This window comes from Erithacus rubecula (assembly GCF_903797595.1).
Source record: "Erithacus rubecula genome assembly, chromosome: 3".
In the NCBI taxonomy this organism is placed as follows: Eukaryota; Metazoa; Chordata; class Aves; order Passeriformes; family Muscicapidae; genus Erithacus; species Erithacus rubecula.
The window spans coordinates 117,244,764-117,258,339 of record NC_136689.1 but is presented as its reverse complement, the minus strand read 5'-3'; the positions used below and the strand labels follow the sequence as shown (position 1 = coordinate 117,258,339).

The 13,576-nt window shown below is 37.9% G+C and overlaps 1 protein-coding gene across 4 annotated transcripts in view; it reads left to right on the top strand.

Annotated features, from left to right (window-relative positions):
- Positions 1 to 12,662, top strand: part of STAU2 (staufen double-stranded RNA binding protein 2) — a gene marked incomplete at its 5' end in the record, with an annotated part of 151,367 nt that extends 138,705 nt beyond the window's left edge. For all 4 annotated transcript variants that reach the window (XM_079299524.1, XM_079299522.1, XM_079299523.1 and 1 more), the window contains 2 exons: positions 10,600 to 10,688; positions 11,538 to 12,662. In XM_079299524.1, coding sequence (XP_079155650.1) covers positions 10,600 to 10,688; positions 11,538 to 11,631 — 183 coding nt within the window. In that variant the 3' untranslated portion in view covers positions 11,632 to 12,662. The remainder of the gene's footprint in view (positions 1 to 10,599; positions 10,689 to 11,537) is intronic.
- Positions 12,663 to 13,576: the final 914 nt, after the last annotated feature.

The following is a 13,576-nucleotide window of genomic DNA, read 5'->3' as shown; positions in this document are numbered from 1 at the left end:
ACATGGACCCAAACTAAAGCTTCAGTTACAAATGGGGTTTTCTTCTATCCTGGAACATTCTTCCTCTTTTCAGATGTCTCACAAACACTTTAAAAATCATTGATCTGTCTGAACAATTTACTAATTTCAAAAGTAATTAAGTAGCAGGAAGGTAGGAAAATATTTGTCCTGGTTTAAGGCAATTTTGGGAGGAAAGTTCCAAAGGGGTCACTTTAGAAAGCAGATTCAAGTGGCATCTCCTCCTACTGGTTTGAGAAAGCTGTTAGCATTGGGCAGTTTTCTAGAGACATTTTTAATACAAACTGTGTGTGAATATTTCCTGTCCCTCTGAAAGATGTGGCTTGATACAGTTCGTGTTTGGAAAATAAGATGATGTACTCTTGTTAAAATAAAATTAAAAAAATACTAAGGGTGTACAAGTGATTACAGCAAAACAAACCCCAAATTGACAGCTGCACAAACAGTACTTGCACAGCAGTGGTAGTCAGCTACTAAGAATGCCCAGTTTCCCATCAGACTGTTAAGAATTTCTAATTAATATCACATTTGGGGAGTCTTCTGTAATAAAACCACAATTTAATATGCTAACTTGATTATGGAAGAGATAAAGGAGAGTGGACAGAAATTCAGTATGGTTTTACAGAGTGTGATAGCAGTAAGAGAGCAGGACAGAGGGTGTTTTCCAGTATCAGCCCCTACCCTGGTTTAAGAGGTGCAGTCCTGAAAGGTGAGGGGCTTATTCCTGAACAGATGTGACCCCCTCCAACTCTGATAAACTTCATGAAAAGATGAGGGAAATCTGCACTGCACAGGATGTTCTCAGCACATTGAGGGATTGAGTTAGTAATGTCCCTGATAATTGTGGATACCTCATTGTAGGAGTCAGTTTTTATTTAAATTTTTTTAATAGGACTATACACATCTGTCTTTATACCCAGCAGCTTTTCTGGCCCACAAGAAGTCCTCTGTGAATTTCCCCAACTGAGCTCAGTGGGATCTCTGTCAGCTGCAAGATTTATGTCATCTTTTTCAGTCCTGAGAACTGTTCCTTGAGCTTTTCACATCTGGATTTAATTGGAAAGACATTAAAAGACATTAAGTGTGCTGGAAAAGCATATTTTAGAGAAGATCTTTATAGACACTTCCATTAAGGGAGCTGATGCTTGTAGGTTAAAATGGGATGAGGACAAGCCATCAACAGTTAGCAAAGACAAAATTATATCACAGACTACTTCAGATGAGAAGTTTGTCCTGTAGCTCTTGGGTCTGCTCGCACTTAAATCAACTTCAATTAGGAAAAAACAATATCAGCTAATACAGTGAAAGAATACTCTAAGATCAGAATCAAAAACTTTTTCCTTTTGGAAACACTCAAATTTCTAATTACATGCCATATATGCTAAATATAATGCTTTTAGCTGTCAATCTAGATTTGGTACTTTGTTGGACATACATGCACACTTGTAAAATGAGACTTGGAGAATGAAGGGGGGATTGGTCATTAGGGCTCTGAGGGTGGAAGTATCCTTCTCTGAATGCCAGTGTGCTGGCCACAGGAGTAGAGTTTCACAGAAGCAGAGATAGGATACAATTTAGTACGTGGACTTCATTGCAGATGTTGTAATGCAAGAATCTACAGCCCTAAACTCCCCCATTGTTCCAGCTACAATTTTCTCCTTGAAGAAACCAATGGCCAATGCTTTGCATTAAGTGTAATCTATTGCTTTTGTCATCAAACTGAAGTTTCTAGTCATGTTTAGACTGACAAGCACTTAAAATTTGAGGTAATGGGCTCACTGTGAGAGAACAAACATTCTTTCATTCAAAAATTCTAAAACCAAGGAATCTGATATTTAGGAAATTGCTCTCATTTCTAAAGCAAAGTGTATGGTCTTTAGACATAAAAATATGTCAAGTTTAAAGAAAAAATAGGTAGTTTTGTTAAACATTGGTAGGGAAAAAATACTCTTTAGAATATTACAGAAAAAAAAAAAATAGTGAGAGGCTCTCACCAGTCATCTTCTCCTAAAAGGGAGACTTTTTCTCCACTATGTCACAGAAAATGTTTTGCATTGTTGGGAAGATGACAGCTTGATGAGTGATAATGTTAGGAATGAGCCATTTGAATTAAATGGCTGCAATGCAGACTTTTCAAATTTTCTATCATTAAATATCTTTATTTAGGATCCCTCTCTCTATCTCCGCCTATGGCAAAATGCATGTAAACTAGTAAAACTGATTCTTACTTTTATTTCCTGACCTTGGGCCAGCCTTTTCTGTGCTCATGTTCTCTGTCTTTGGTTTCCTTCTCTTTCAAAACAGCATTAATTAAACCATCTCTGTTCCTTAGTGACACTTTGTCTCATGAAGAAGAGGATATTTGCAAGGAGAGCCAAAAAATACCTTAACGTGAATGAGTGTGTTTTGTAGATTCAGTTTACTAAGTGAAAGAGTAACCGTGTTGATGCAACTATTAGTAATACTTGATAGCTTGAACCTTGTTGTATACTGATTTTGGTGTGGATATTTGGGAATTCATAAAAATCTTTCAGTATCTATTTTTGATCACTCTGTATGAACAAATACCTAAGAAAACCACTTAAATAACAGAATAAATGCTTATAGCTCATTAATTTTGTTAGTTCTAGCTATATCTGCATTACTGTGTGACTCAGGACCCACTCCCTCATGGGGAATAACACAATCATTTATTTGTACCTATGTAGTGAAGGCAGTGGCAGTGATGTCAAAACCAGGATGGAACTGTGGAAGTCAGATAAATGAAGAGGATTGTCTAACAGCATATTTTAGAAGTCACTGTAAACTCACACAGTCAAGAATCTCAGTCCAATTATTTAAAATCAAGAGGTCAAAATCTTCTGTAATACATATAGGGTTAATGGCAGCAGATTTGCAAATCTATTGCAGTGATGTAGAGAAATGCCTGTAAGTAAATAATTAAATAAATAAACCAAATAATTCTGGGAACACAGCTGACAAGGATATTTTCTAGCCATCAGTGATGAGAGAGTAATTCATGGCCTTTTTTCAATGCTGGTGCAGGATTTTGCCTGAGGATATGCATTCTGCTGTTTTCAGTTTTACATTTTAAGCTGTCTTTCTTAAAATCTCCTATAATTTTTGTCTGCAGCTCCTCAATCATGCTTGAGTGCTGTCTTAGTTGCATAAATTAAACCTCTACCTACCAATACAATAATTGGCCATTTAAATACTCACATTTGGATGTCTCTAATTACTGAAAGACACTATATTCCTTAAATGTCTGCCTCCTTCTGAAAGTTAGTGTTTAAGTAGCTTTTGTCTAAGGATATAAAATTAGTATCAAGATTAATTTAAGATTAAATGCTGTCTGGTGAAATTTTGTTGTATATATGTACTGTAAGCACTTGAAAATTTAATTTTAAATTATTTTCTCATTCATAAGTAAGCTGTGATGATGTATGATTCTTTTTGTATTTGTTCTTGGAATTGCAGCAACTGAAGGAAAAATTGGAAGTCTTGAATTTAAAAATAAATTTACTTTAAAAGAACTTCCAGAATTCTAGACGAAATCTATAGCAGATACACTGAAAAGATACTGATAATATCTGATAGAAGATTTACTTAACTCTTAATTCTGTTTTAACTGTTTAAGATTTATTTTAACTGCTGGTACTGTGGCCCAATTTTCACACTTCACCTTTAGAGGATGTAGACACACCTCAGTAGATACTAGCACTAAACCTGAAACTCTTTTGAGATGTTCATGAAGAAATATCAACTATGCTGATTTCCTGCCTAAGTTGTCATGAAGGCAAAAGTGTTGGTAACACTTGAGTAAATTGTCCCTTTCAGCTGGGAATGTGTGTGTGGAAGGAGTCTGAGAAGACACAGATTAAAGAACATTCCTGTACAATCTGAGTCCCATATAGATCCTTTAGCAACCCCTTCTTCTCTTGTTCCTACCTGCAAGTAAGAACACAACCTAAACTTGGCAACTAGACTAACCTCTCCATGCTGGATTAATCTCTTATATTATGTTAACTTACTTATGTTAAGTCTAACTTATGTGTTAGACTTTAAGTATCATTTATTAAATCCTCTTCATACAAAAGCATACCTTGTCGTTATTTTTGAAAAGGTGTTTTTCAGCATGCTTTTTTCTCTTTGTGACTAGAAAGATTTGTATCACCATTAAAACAATAGAACTGTCTCACCTCTGATTATTGTGCAGCTCTTTCTGGGCTGTAAGAGAATGCTTCACCACTCCTTATCCCTGGAATTATTCCTGGTCCCAAGAATGGCAGTCAGATTTTACATGGAAAATAAGCCACGCCCAATTGACTCTCTCTACTGTTAAGCAGTCTCTTTAATAGATGAAATAGATGAGTTTGGGTTGAAGACCAAAACCTGTGGAAATAAAGTTCCATGCTAAATAGTGTCTGTCATGCCGTGCACTTCTCAGCATATTGAGAGGCATGGAGAAATGAGTACACGTGTCCAGTAAAACCAGGTGGAAGAAGGTGACATGCATGCTGCTGTTGAGAGATGTTCTGTTTAATATAATGAAAAAATTGTTCAAGAACAGTTAATCCTTACTTTAGGATTACCCCCAGAAAGCTGGCAAGGTCAGGCTGTACATGGATTGTGTGTCATTTAAATTCTGGCTGCATGAGTTGCCTGGGGGCAGCATTAGCTACTACGTGGGACTTGTTCTAGGCTACATCTGTGAGTCATCATTCTTTGTTTGAAAATAGTGGACTCCTCCTATCCTCCAAGCTCCTGCTCTTGACAGGTGTAATCAGTAGCCTTAAGTGTAGTGCCTATCAGGTGACTATGCCTTTGTGCAGAGATTAATCAGTTTGGAAAATGCTGTTTCCATGTAAACTACATGAGTTAATCAGATTATAACCCTGTGTTCTTCATGCATATCATAAACCATATGAGGAAAGAGCTTAAAGTCATTTAATTAAGGTTTACACTGTGTGCTGTGAAAAGACTTTCAGAACTTAATATTCAAACAGATTTTAACACTGGCTCACATGAAATCTAATCAACTGGAGAGAACAGCACATTGAAAGGAAAGTGATGAAAACTCCTAGCAGGAGTTATTGCTTGCAATATAGTAAATTAATTTACAACAGAAGCTGTGGGAAAAAGGGATTTGTTTGCAATACGTAGGTTTTGTTTAGCTTGTATGTAGCCAACCTGACAAATCCAAGAGAATTAAACAGGTATGTTAAGGAGTCAAATTTTAGCTACTTTGTGTGCATGTATGAAAGTCTACACAAACAAATATATCTTCTCTTCGTGTATTTTTCTATGCATAGAGTATGGGCAAGTTAAAGCCAGGTGGAAGCTTAGTCAAAAATTTCTTCATCTTGAGAAATTGAAAGCAATCATCAAGAACAATAATTTGAATACATACAAATTTAAATAGCTTCTCAGTTTTGGGGCACTGAGCCTTCAAACTCACCTCTATGGCTGTAATATTATTGGGTTTTTTTTCAATAGCCTTTAAATGTGAAATTAAAATCCATGTATTAAAAATTCATGAAGTACATTTCATTACTGATGCAGACAGCTTTGCTGCAATATTATTGCACAGCTGACATTGCCTTTTGAGGCCTCAGCAGTCAGGGAGAGGGAAAGAAACTCTCTGATTAGGGGGACATTTTTTATTTTGGTTTAAAAAACGAATAAACATTGATTTGTTTGTAAATACTACCAGTTTTGCTTGTGCTCTGCTGTTGTCTGGGCTTTTGGCTTGAAACTAAAATCCAGGACTAGAGTCTGTGATGGTAACTTGGTATGTAAACATGTTCTCAAGCCTAAACTTGAGCAACAGAGACTTGTTGATGCATATGGCATGTGACTACAAGAAACATGACCACAATGAATCATTTGACTCAGCAAACTCAGTCCTGAACTAAGACCCAGCTACTAAGGACAGTTAAATTTTGTCCTTCATGACCTTCTCTAGACCCTGACAAATCAGTCTTGCTGTTTCTGCCCATAATTTTATGTCTTCAGAAAACACTGATTAAGTCCAAGCTGAATATGTTTTTTCATGTACTTAGAAAGTTGATGTTAGGAGGCATATCGCCAGTGAACTAACAGTATGAAGCAGTGTGTTTATTAGGATTGTCTCAGACCTCCTTGGTAAAGTCAACTGGAAGGGCCACAGAGAACAGCAAACTTTTACAGTTTTCATTTTCATGGAATAAGCTGAAATGTAATATAGATTTAAGAGGAAAAACACAAACCCCATACTGTGTTAAAACAAACGGGGAAATTTTATCGTGAGGATGTGATCTTAAATGCATATGGGCTAGTGGAGTGCCTGTCTGCTGTTCTTGCTAGAGAATGATCTAATGTTACTAGATTGTCATTACAAGACACTTAATCCCCAGAGTGAGAAACAGGAAGAATATTTACAAGTTTCAGTGCTATTTACTAATTGCCAATTGACTTGAGGAAAGCTAAAAAATGACTGGAAACATCCATCCCCATCCTGATACACACACATACTAATAATGGAAATGGCAGCCAAGACAAACAGCTAGCAGTGCAGTGCATCCTGTTGGCATCGTATTTTTGGCACTGTTGTAGCTACACAGAAAACAAGTGATACAAGAAATGTGCAAGGACATCTGTTCTGTAACCTATGGGGCTTCACTCACAAAACAGTTGTAAATTCTTCTGGGGGAGAGAAAAATTTCTCTGTATCTGTGCAGATGCTCTGTTGTAAGAAAAATATCAATGGAAGGAAGTGCCTAGCCTTTAAAAGAGGAAATTGTTCACCAGATTCACTGTCAAATGTTCCATTCTTTCCTTTTCATTTAACGTAAGTTATCTGCCATTCATAAGTTATATTTAAGCCAAGTGGTGTAAATCTATTGGGACTAATAGAATTGAATCATGGATTAAATTAGCCTGATGTCTGCTTATAACTCTTCTTCACTGCGGATTACTGTCTCTGTGTCGTCCTGCTGACTATTCAGGTCACAGCCTCTAAGCTACCAGCTTCCTTCCTGGATCCAGCATCTTCATGTCTGTCTAGGGGCACGATGGGGAGAGAAGAAGCATTAAAGACATCTATTAAGATCCAAACTATTGTTTGCTCACCTGCTTCTCTTAGCATGCTGATCCTTCCAATTATAAGCAGGCTATGGGAGAAAGAAAAGGGGGAGTTTTTAGAATACTGCAAGGCTCTCCCTACCATTCCTCTACTGCCCTTCAGCCACATCCCTTGAATGAACTTTTTAAAAAGGAAATAAACTTTCCCAAAATTCAGATCTTGTTGCAAATGGTGGGATATAAGTTATTAGGCTTCTCCCGTGAGTAATTGATGGAGAGTAAGACATGGTTCCATGAAAAAGAAATCAGACCTCATATTAACCTGGAACACATCAGGAAACTGGAAGTTAAAGAGTGACTGTGAGGTGTAGGATGTTAGGAGAACCTGGGGAAGAAAAGCTTAGCCCTGGGACCTGCTGGAGTCCTGGGGGGGGCAGAGCATTTAGGAGCAGGAAAAATGCAGGCTACAACAGTGCTCATGAAAACACCCTGATGCCTGTAGCTGGAAGATCAAGGGTACAGGCACAGGACTGCTTCCCTGCTGATTGCTCTCTCTGGTATTTGGTTTCACAAATGCAATAGGTCTGAGATTTTATCTTTTATATAATTTTTCAGTTTGGGAAAGGCATGCCGTGAAGAAGGGTGAGATGGCGAAATGAGACTGCACCGTGTTACAAATATTAGGAAGTTGTGTTGGTATCAAACATGCTTATCATTGAACACCTTGAATAATATTTTCATTTTATGTGTTTTCTCTAATTGTTCCATATTTACTTTATTGACACCCATATGCTCCCACTGACACCCAGTGATCAATGCTTATAGGCAAAGTGTTCGTTATTCTATACTGTAGTACTTCTTCCCTTGTTATAAGAGGAGGGGCTCTCTTGATCTGATTCTGTTAAGCTAGTGGCTAATATTCATCCAAGAAGCTTCAAATCAGTTATCCTGGAAAACAACCCTGAAGGCTGCTCTGTAATCCTGTCATTTATGTGGGATGCCTTGCCAGTAGTTGGTTCTGTGAGTAAAACAGTAGTACGTAACAGAACTACTCAGCAATTCTAGAATTCAGATGTTTGTGTTGGTCTAATTAATCTCTTGACGATTTCAGGATTTCAGTTACCCCTAATTGAGACCAGATTGTTTTGCAGATCATATAATCAATCTGTGATTTAATCATGAATGAAACTTTACTTGGCTCTATTTACAAACTATGATCATGGCCTTTTTGTCCAAGTCACTGTACAAACAAATAACATGAACACAAAGTTCTTCCACAATAAGTTTACAATTCACACATCAGACCAGGAAGCTAAGAGTGGGTATGAAAAAGTAAACAAGGTGAGTTGAGAAACATATGAGGTAGCAGTTTAGCTGTGTGGGAGGAGCAGATGTCTCAGCTTCCCTCTCTCCTTGCAATGCTACCTTGTAATGGGCTTTGGTTTACCATAGATAAGAAGGAAGGAGATTCTGATAGTTTTGTTAATGTGCATCAGGAAAAAATGGATGTGAGAAGACAGGAGATTCTTGGGTGCCAATCCCTACCCATTGGATTCTTTCTCCCAGTTGGTAACCCATGACCAATTAAAGTACAAGAAAGCACAGGAGCTCAAATCACTCCCCTTCCTCACATGATGTGTTGTGCTTGCATTGCAATGAAAAGAACCTCAGGGAGAGGAGGAGAGAAATTGGGATGAAGAAATGTGTTGGGTTACTGGAACAGAAAAGTTAAGAGGAGAGTAGTTGAAAACCCTCATTGTCACTGGGGGAATTATTTGTGATGAGCAGTGGTTTTGCTGTGCAGTCAAGATCAAGGATGGAAAGACAGAGGGTGGTTAGATCTTACAGGGGTAGAGAATGCACATGTGAAACTTGTGAAGGCACACTATGAGGTGGTAGAGAAAGAACTGTTGAGAAGAATGGAAATATATCAAAACATCAAGAAAATCAGAAGAAATGAGGAAAGAGAGAATTCTCTCTGGGGAACTCAGTGAGTGTTGAAAGTGAAAGATCCAATAATAGGATCTCATTCAGGGGGATCAGAACACATGGCAAAGGTGGAGTGGAACGTAGGTAATAATGATAATCTGAGATTTACCAAGAGAATTTATAAAATGTTTAGCCCCCCCATTTTTTTTTTTTTTTCAAGAAAGATTCTACTTTCATGCATTATGGGTGGGAGTACCTTGTAAAGCCTTCTGAGGCTTTAGCAGCTAGTCATTACTGTAGACAAATATGGGACATGTGATCTTTTACTCTGGGGCAGCCTGGCCATTTTTGTGCTGTTATTCATCTCACCAAAATACACATTGTCTAATAATATTTAAGTTGTATAAACATACCTTTCAAGCAAAGGAGTTGTTGAGAGAATCCAGGCAAAGAATTAGTACAAAGGCAAATCTAGTACTTCATTATAATGGCAGCTCCTGTTGCAGGCAGGGTCCCTGCTCCTTGAGGGAAAGGAAGATAGAAACATGGGTTCTTTCTGTCCCAACAAATAAGAAGAGAACAGCAATTATTGCTTCAATATGGACAGCACTTTAGGACCTCCAGTCAGTTCCACTGCTTGAGGTGTTAGCTTAGGACACAATGCCTGTGAAAAGCCACCTTTTCTTTCTCCTGTGATTAGTTCTGAATGTGTCTCAGGAGGAAGTGACTAAAAAGCAAAATCCATTTTGCAGTTCTCTACATTTCACCTTCTCGGTAGAACTCATCACAGCTGGTTTTTGTGCTGGTTCTATTTTCAAAGTTGGCTATGTGGGTCAGAGAGTTAAATAATCAACTTTTTCTGAATCAATTACAAAGTTTTTGGGTTTTTTGGTTTTTTGGGGTTTTTTTTGGTTTTTTTTTTTTTTTTTTTTTTGGTTTTTTTTCCAAAGCAGATAGAGGGAAGAGAAGAAAGGGGGCTCACAGCAGATGAAGCAGAGTTGATCAATGAAAAATGCACAGGAAAATGTTAGATAAAAACTGAGTGTTCTTCTGTTCCTGATTCTCCCTATTCACCCCATATTAGCTCCCCCTGATTAGCACATTTCACTACCTGTGTATAAGGCATCAGGCTATAACATTGCTCCAGATGTGATTTTGAAGTGCTGGCAGTGTTCTGCTGACCCTCTTCCCACTTCTCACACCTTCTGCAACCATCTGCAACTCTAAAGTTTTTTTTCCATAGGATCTCTGGGAAGTGTGGGCTCTAGGAAAGCATGCAGGGAAGCTGGAGAGACTTTACAGCCAGAAATCCAAGAATCCTAGAAGTATTCTTCATATAGTGATGAAGCTTGCATGAACACATATGGGAGTCCTTCATGTGCCCAGGAAGAAGGAGACATCCTCAATCCATGCACAAGCACAGCTGTTTTTCATGGAGCTGTTGTGCACCACTCTCGTGGCTCTGTAGCCTAAAAGGTCTCAATATACAGGAAATTAATTGAATCTAGAATAACAAAACACACATCTTCCTTCACTTGGTGCTAATATAATTGTGCCAGGGGGGGTTTTGACAACTCATTTTTTCTTTAGGCAGCGTTAAGTGCCTTGAAACAGTTTTCAGAACAAGGACTGGATCCAGTGGAAGGAGCTATGAAAGTTGAGAACGGATCACATGAAAAGTAAGTACCATTTAAATCCTCTGCATTTTAATGCCTGTATGGCATGGTAGATAAGAAATGTTAATTAAGAGCTTAGTTGCCCTTTTAAACCTATGCAAAACTATTTCCTCTGGAATTTACATATAGTTTGTGACAGTTTGAGAGGATAAACACGATTTCAGGTTTAGTGTTACTGATGATGTTTACTAATTAGCTATGAGATAGTCAGTCCTGTGGAAATGCTACAGAAAAGGATTTTCTTTTCATTGTATGGATTCTGTGTAAGTAGCATAACATGATTTTTGTCAAATGTGTTGTAGCACATGATATTGCCTGTAAATAAGCCAATGACTTATTTGCCAATAAGTCATTGTGACTGCAAGCTGAATTTTACCTCAGAGAATTTAAAAGTTGAAATTTCTTTCAGGTCTTAAAAAACTCTGATATGGAATATTAGCTTTAAGTAGTAGACAATAGAACAGGGTTTCACACTGGATTTTCAATTATTTAAGAAAGTGAGATTGTCCATCCAGTAAAGATTTTTTTTCCAGCTGCTAGCCTGTTTATGTAAGAAAGTAGTCTTGTGTTACTAAATAAATTAGGAAGTAATAGAATAAAAGAAGTAAGACTAAAAGTGGCATTTGGAATTTTCAGTAGATATATTGTGGCTATTTATAAACTAATTTAATCAGAAACATTTTTCCATATGATCTCATCAGCATAGTATTTGAACATAAATATTGTTGTTTCACTTTAAAATGTTACCTTCCACAGTGACCTTTGAATCTCATGTGCCATCTGGCAATAAACATGTCTTAAAGATGTGCAACCCTGGACCTTACCACTCTTGTTAATGTATTAATCTTTCAGACAAGTCAAGCATCTGGGAGAGAAAGCAGACAATAAACAGACTAACTCAGGCACCATTGCTCAGGACTGCAAGGATTCAAAGGCTGTCGTCTAGGAGCTTCCCAGCACCCACGGCTGCCACTGCATCCTTATAAACCTGTCAACACGCAATAGGGTGTATGTGTACAAGGAAATGAATGACTAATACCATTATTTGAGTCTTATGTGAAGACAACACTATTCTAACACAAGAGATAGTATACATGGTACTGTTTATTCAACTGTGGAAAAAAATAAAATTGAACATTTCCCTTAGAACTGGAGATCAGAGCATAACTCAATTGCCCAGAGGCAGAAGAAGTCTGATCGTGTTACTGGAGGTTAAAATAACAATGAATTAACAAAAAGTGTTAGAAAAAAAAAAAAAAAAAAAAAAAAAGGGAAACTTTGCAATTGATTACTATTGAGGAAAACAAGTCAGCATTGGTTTAGTTATACAATTTTTTGTAGTGTAGTTTTAAGTTCAGCTTACTGTTTTTTAAATAATGCTTGAATATTTTAAAATTAACCAATGACAGTGCTGTGAGAATTGTAGTTGTTGTCTTCATATATAGTCATACAGCTTATCTTTTTATGCAGACATTATGCATTCTTCATTCTATATGAATATGTATGACTTTAAGATGCACTACTCAGAGTTGTATGCAAACAGAAGTTTAAATCTTGACAAGTATTTGCTTAACATGAACAGATGTTAGTTATCATTTTCAATATACTCCAGGAAAAAAGCAAATATGGTATTTGATTTTCCTTGCCATAATCAATTAAAGAGGCGTCTTGCCTCCAAGCAACATTTTACCCTTCAATTCTGCTCTCTGTTGTGTGAAGCACATCTACACCCCATTCTGTGTGTTGTATCAACCCACCGTTTGCATCAACTGAGTGTTTTTAATCTCTGCATTCGGACCAAGAGCAAAAGGGAGGACTGCAACGTTATCAAGCCAAGGGTGGAAACTGTTAATGTAAAGATCATTCTTTTGTGAAAGGAGTGGCAGCAGAGATAAGACCTGTGGCTGCTCTGTACCAGCATATTTCTTTTAAGTGTGTGGCCAAATGCAGTAAAACCACATCAGTTCATGTGTACAATGACAGTGTCTTCTCTTTCTTTATCACTCATGGCTAGACAACTAAGAGGAAGAAAAAAAGAAAAGAAAACGATTAGAAACTAACAAATGACTGGCTACCACACTAGAGCCAGGTTTCTACCAAGCTGTCCCCATGCCACCACTTTCTACAGACTGACTATGTTAGACCAGACATGCTGGTATTTAGGTCATTTATCCATCCAAAATACAGATTATTTTATTTAATGCAACAGATAAAGCTTAACTGCATAACAGCCATGACAACATTGCACAAGATTGTAGAAGCACGAAAACTAGAGATCACAACTCAGTGACTCATGCAGAAAGGCAGAGGAGCAGCAATGTGAGGAAATGGTGCAAGGTACAGAGGCATTGATTCACCTCTGGGATGGGCTTTCAGGGGAGCACACATCCTGCTCTCACAGGACCAGCACTTGGAGTAGTTTCTTTCTACTTCATGTTTCTCGTGGGTATGATTCACTCTCAACCCCAGCAGATAAGGAGCCTTTGTTCTAAAAGTTTGAAGTTTTCTGGGGTCTGACTCCATAAAAGAGTCAGGAACAAGCTGAGCCTTTCAGTTCCCACAGATTTCCAGGGGTGTTTGGCACCTGGCAGGCTCAAGTTGTTCAGGCAGCAGCATACAAAAATAATTGGCTCTTACATACCACCTTTCTCAGGGATATGTTACCTGCCTAATTGGCAGCTGGAGCAGAAATTCTGTTCCTTCAGCTCATCAGACAGCTCAGAGAGCTAAGAAACAGCCTCAGTCTGTGCTTTAGCTGTTTCTGCCAGTATGCAGGATACAAGTGACATTTCTGTCCCCTCTCATGGAGAACAAGAACAAAAGGAAGAGGCAAACCCATTCCTCTGTCCCAAGGGTGAGGTGCTGTGCTTACGGGGGAGAGTGTGACAAGG